The sequence below is a fragment of the Pithys albifrons genome, chromosome 6 (assembly GCF_047495875.1).
Source record: "Pithys albifrons albifrons isolate INPA30051 chromosome 6, PitAlb_v1, whole genome shotgun sequence".
Taxonomy (NCBI): domain Eukaryota; kingdom Metazoa; phylum Chordata; class Aves; order Passeriformes; family Thamnophilidae; genus Pithys; species Pithys albifrons.
Window position 1 is genome coordinate 5875510 of NC_092463.1, and position 6179 is coordinate 5881688.

The following is a 6179-nucleotide window of genomic DNA, read 5'->3' on the forward strand; positions in this document are numbered from 1 at the left end:
GGCTTTTAAATAAAAGATTTTCTCGTCTGTTTTCAAAATAACCTGTGGAGTCCCTAGACTAAGATCCAGACAGGAGGAATAGGATATTTGGACAAGCCTGTCCTCTCTGTCTTTTGTGCTTTTTTTCTCCCAGCATTTCCTGCTTATCCAAATTACCTTTTCCAAAATATCAGAAGTCTTTTGAAGTATTTCTTTACAAGAGTGATTTATTTTTGTGGTGCTCAGTCCCATCATGGGTATAGGAGGAGTTTGTTACCTGAAGAGTATGAAGTGACACCATCATTGAAATCAGTTTTAATCCTGATGATGCTTTACTCCATCCCATAAGAATCCTGAAGTGCACACTTCAGAGTGGTTTTGGATCTTTTTATTTGCTGTTGTTACAATACTTTATTTGGGGGTTGTTAATGCTCACCTTCAGCTGTCATAGAAGACTGTATACAACTGGAATAGGAAAGTAAGTGATGCAACACCCCAGCTGGTTGTTGTTGACTCCTAATCACGAACTGGAGACTGGTGGGATGTCAGGAACCAGTTTCAGGAAGAAAAGAAAAAAGCAGAAGGCTAATTTAGAAGGCCTTTAGTGAAAATATCAATTAAATGTATGGCATGAATTGAAATAATGTAAATAATTACAGAAATATATTAACTTTCTGCTTTTACACTTTTAAATTTCACAGGAGTTTGTGTATGAAAACCTTACTGTTCTATTAGGAAACACTGACAGATGCCAGCCTGACAGGCTGAACCTTGCCCTGTTTCAGATGTTAAGCCAAAGGTCTCAGTACCTGAATCTGAAAACCTCAGCATGGGCATGAGTTCAATGCTAGAATAAACCTGCTCCAGGCCACAGCCCAGCTTTTATTATCTAATAGCTAATACAAAGCTTTCCTATTAAAATTGATAAGGGGCTGTACTCACCTTATCACCTGGTTTCTAGGTAAGCTGTAACCTTTAGCCCAGTTTTTATGTTTCCTATACAGAGATCAGTTGGTCTTGTCCTGTGCCTTGCTCTTGCTTCACATGCAGTGAAGCACGTTCCTTCTGCCACCTCTCCCATACACCCAATCCCTTTGGTTTCTCTTCCTTATCCATCTCTTTTGCAGCTGCCAGACTATTCTGTAAAAGCCTGAAAATCCTTAGTATTGGGAATTGTTTTATTCCCTCTTGCATCTTCCCTGTGCATGTTCTACGTTTTCTTATATTAGGAATATTATGCATTTTCATTCTACACTACCCTACCTGGATGCAACCTCCTTCCAGGTAGTTGCAGAGAGTTATAAGGTCTCCCCTGAGCCTCTTTTTCTCCAGGCTAAACCCTCTAACAGGGTTTGAGTCTCTTGTGTGCGCTGCCGAAAGGCTGAACCCTTCCCACAGGCAGCTGATTCACGCTGGAGTGTGAACACCTTGTCTCAGCTTTCCTGGCCATGCACAGACAGACATTTTGTCCATTCCCACTCCGTGGATCCCACACTGGCAGAGCCCTGCAGCGTGTGCTGAACATCCAGTCCCAGCTGGAGCCAGGGAGCTTCTTGCGTGCTTCAAAGTAAGCCTGTTCATATGTTTTTGTGGCACGGAACTGGCAATTCATTTCCTTTGCTGTTGTTGCTATGGGGTTTTTCTGAAAGAAGAGAAACAACAGAAGATAAAGTTTTACAGTCTGCATAGCTGAGCAAGGAAAATTAATGGAGCTACTTCTGACCCTTTTTTGATTTTTTTTTTTTCATTTCAGTGTTGCTTGACTTCAAAAGTCTTTTGCACCATTTCCTGGAAAATGTGCTTAGCCTAGTGAACTGAGGGTGGTGTATCATGTTCTCTGGGTTTGAAGAGTGTATGTTTTTAAGTGATGTAATCCCTGTGCTCCAGTTTACAAGTTTTGGGGAAGTAGTGGTCTCCAACCAGATTCCCAATTTATTGAATCATAGACTCATTTATGTTGGAAAAGACCTCTAAGATCACCAAGTCCAACCATTCCCACAGCACTGCCAAGCCACCACTAAACCATGTCCCAGAGCACCACATCTACACTTCTAAATACCCCCAAGCTGGTGACTCCACCACTTCCCAGGGCAACCTGTGCCAGTAGTTGACAAGCCATTCCATGCAGAAATTTTCTGTAATATCCACTCTCAACCTTTCCTGGTGCAACTTGAGGCCATGTCCTCTTGATCTGTCTCTTGTTCCTTGGGAGAAGGGGCTGACCCCCACCTGACTCCACCCTCCCATCAGGGAGTTGTAAAGAGCAAGAAGGTCCCCCCTGAGCCTCCTTTTCTCCAGGCTGAGCCCCCCTGGCTCCCTCAGCTGCTCCTCATCAGACTTGTGCTCCAGATCCCTCCCAAGCTTTATTGCCCTTCTCTGGACACCCTCCAGCACCTCAAAGTCTTTCTTGGAGTGAGGGGCCCAAAACTGACCCCAGGATTTGATGTGTGGCCTCATCAGTGCCCAGCACAAGGGGATGGTCCCTGCTGCCCTCACTATTGCTGATACAATTCGTTCATCTTTATCAGTTTAAAATGTTTTTATATGGTTAGCATTATCTTCTGTGCTTTAAGCACTGATGGAGTGAGCAGACTCAATGCATGTCACTGAACCAAAAACTTACTAATTCTCCTACCCTAGTGAGGATGACGGAAACAGCAATCAGAAGCTGTTTCCCCCAGTAGTAACACAGTAAGACTCATTTTTCTAAGTCTCTTGGGAGCATCATCATAGAGTCATAGAATTACAGAATCGATTGGGTTGGAAAAGACCTCCAAGATCATCAAGTCCAACCCTTGGTCCAACTCCAGTCCCTTTACCAGATCATGGCACTCAGTGCCATGGCCAATCTCAGTTTAAAAACCTCCAGGGATGGTGAATCCACCCCCTCTCTGGGCAGCCCATTCCAATGCCTGATTGTTCTCCCTGGAAAGAATTTGTTTCTGATCTCCAACTTCAATTTCCCCTGGCAGAGCTTGAGCCCGTGCCCCCTTGTCCTGTTGCTGAGTGCAATCATGAGTGTAAGTGTTGCCATTTCTTTGCTACCCAAATCACACTCAGTGGTTCTCTACTGTGCCTGGATGCTCTGCCCCCTGTGACCAAAACCCATCATTGCTGTGTGTTGGTTACAGCGTTCCCTGCCTGAGCAGAACTCCCGTAACTGGACAGGAGTTAAAAATCCTTAAGTGCAAAAGGGAGACACAGGCAACTGGATATACCATCTAAAACTCACTCCATTTCACCAGTCCCGATTCTCCTGTACTTGTAGCTGGGGAAAACCTTAAGACAAAGGCACAGGGCAGCCCAAGCCTTCAGGCCAGCTGTCTCTTTTGACATATATTTCATTAGGCAGTTGTAGTTCCTGAATTACACATGTTCTTTGTCTATTACATCCTGACCCCTGGCACAGCTGGTGATGTTTTTCCAAAGGGGAGGAGGAAAACTGAAGTTCATCTATTTTGGTCTCATGGAAGTCAAATCTTTATGTAAAGAAATCCAATGTTTTCCTTCCCTGGTCTGAAGAAGAGTAGCTGGGAGAGGCTGTGTCCACTGGTCCCCTTTTCCTTGCCACCACGAGGATCTTGGGCTGGGAATCCTCGTATGTGTTAGCTCAGAGAAGATGTGGCTGTTTTCCTTTGCCATGCAGACACAGGGTCATTGACTCCATTCAGCTGAAGGCCTTCTGTAATCGATTTTCAAAACAGGCTGAGGTCGTTGCATACTGTGCCCTACGGCATCCCAAGGATTTGTATATTGTGTGCTTTGACCTGATTCTTTTTCCCCTCTCTCCCAGCATCCTGAGGTAGATCTGCCATGCTTTGTTGTCCCTGGCAAGTGTCTGGGGGGGGGGGGGGGGGGGTGTGCTAGGGATTTGATTTGATTTTTTAATTAATGCCCAGAAATCTACATATAGCATCAGCTCTTGGCTTTCCAAAGCCCAGCCTTTGGTGTCATTGCCCTCAAGTACAGCCCTGATGGGGCCTTTGCGTGATGTTTGGACCTGTTCTGGCAGCACATTCACAAAAATATTTATAAAGCCACAAGAGCAGACCATGGGTCTCTAAGATGTAGAGAAAAATATGAATTTTTTGTTGCAAGGTACAGGGATACAGGCATTGCTTTGCAGAGATCCTTGATCTCAGCCAATTAACTGAGCCTTCAGGAGAGCTTTCTTCTTCATTACACTCAGATCAGAATGTTTTGTTTTCATTTGATACCTGCATAAGTGTTTGTACAGACCTGTCCATGCATGTGGCTGGTGCTGCATGGTCAGACACACAGAAGATACTGACCCAGTACTTCTTGTGGCAGAAATTCAGAAACAAAAGAAGTTCAGACAACTCAAGTGTAGTGAAAATTTGCAGTGAAAAGAATGTTAGAATGGCAAAAGGTGTTATTTCTCTAGATTAAATGTTAATTAGTTAGATTAATGTTTGCACATACTGCATACTTATGGTTAATGTTTGATCAAAGTATGAAAATTGGACAACTACTTTTTAGTGTAGTTTGGCAAACCAGCCTAGCCCTGTATAGATGTCAAATATGGTCTGTATTTAAATGGAGTCCCTGCTGTCAAAAACAGGCATAAAAAGTCTCAAGACATTACCCAAGCAAATCCAAGCCTACGTTCCAGTCTCATTTAGGAGCACAATCTCTAATTGCAAAAGTGCTTTTGAAAAGTGTATTAGGAATTTTCTCCACTGGCAAATCAGCGATTTTCTTTGCAGAAGCGAACAATGGAGAAGTGACCTAAATACACACAATTATGCAGGAAATTTTGCTTTGGGGCACAAAACGGAATTGTAGGCTGGGTATGAAAGTTAATTTGAATTTCAGACCAAGTCCCAACTGTTGCAGAAGGGAGAGTCAAAGGAAACTATATTTGAAGGATTTTTTTCCAGCCAGCTGTGAGCGCTGAATTTTCCTGCAGTAATCTCCTGTTTATAAATGAGACTTGTAAATGCCTGTGAAACAGGCTGTCACTACTGAAGTTTTCTTACCCTCTTTCCTCCTGTGCTTCAAATAGTTGTCTGCCTGTTCTCAGGGAGATGTCCTAGAACTGGATGGCCTCGTTCTCCTGGTTAGTGGTGAATGCTGGATCTGGGATGTTGCCACCAAGTCTGGCTGCAGCAGAGCTGAGCAGGAGAAAATCTGGCCAGTATGAAGTAGAGGTCCAGACATCTCACCAGAAGAAAACTGGACAAAAATTTCAGGGTCAGCATTCTGTACTTGCCTTTTCTTTCTCTTTGCAGACAGAGTATGATTTCCAGAATAAAAAGCAGCAAAGAGAGAAACAAGTTAATGAAAACCAAAACAATCCTGTGTAATGAATGGGAAGAAGCCAGAACTGCCTGTTCATCTCAACTGGTTATAATGCAGAATGATGAAAAGAAATAGCAGAGGAAATGAAACGGAAAATCAAAATAGAAAAACTAACAGAAAGTTTATAAAAACCCAAATATAATTAATAAAAAGTTAATAGAAATATTGAATTGAATAAATAGAAAATTAATAAACAATACAAATCTGGTGGTCTCCTATTTATCTACAGGCTAAATGTGTATTTTCTGATTAAAAATTTGCAGTTGCAGTGTGCTCCAAAAATCAGGGTGGTGCAATATGGAAAACCAACACCTGCAATGCTTCTTACTGAGCAAATTCCTTCACTGAGAGATGTCAAAGAGTTTCCACAGGGATGATGTTTCCAATTCTGCTCCTGGGATGTAAAAATCCTCTTTGAGAGAGCCAGGCAGTGCGAGGCAGTGGGGTGGGACAAGCAGGCAGGCTGTTGTCACATCTGGGATCCAAGTGAGCCCAAAAACTCCCAAGAATGCTGCAGTGCTGCCTCTTATCTGGTTTAGTGCTCCTCTTTTCAGCAGCTGAGGAAAACCTCTAAGGCAAATTGTGGGTGGCCTGGGCAAACCATGGCAGAGCAGGCAAAAGCCTCCTGAGAGCTTCACATGGAATAGGATCCTCATTCCACTGGTGAGCCCATTGCCTACAGTTGCTTGTTATCAAGTCCAACTTAGAGATAGACAGTTTTATTACTTTTTACTGCTGTTCCTTTCCCATTTAGAATAATTTGTTCATGAGAGAAATACCTACTGCATCAAATAGCAAGGCTAGGACTTGTTTCAAATGCCCAAGAAGAGAAGAGTCCTTCAAGAAAATTATTTTCCGGTGTTCCTTGTTTTAACTCA

General features: G+C 43.1%; 1 protein-coding gene across 1 annotated transcript in view; it reads left to right on the plus strand.

Annotated features, from left to right (window-relative positions):
* The window catches only part of PPM1A (protein phosphatase, Mg2+/Mn2+ dependent 1A), a 42067-nt gene extending 36563 nt beyond the window's left edge, over nucleotides 1-5504 (plus strand). Inside the window, exon 6 of the mRNA XM_071557316.1 lies at nucleotides 5232-5504. Coding sequence (XP_071413417.1) covers nucleotides 5232-5306 — 75 coding nt within the window. The 3' untranslated portion in view covers nucleotides 5307-5504. The remainder of the gene's footprint in view (nucleotides 1-5231) is intronic.
* Nucleotides 5505-6179: the final 675 nt, after the last annotated feature.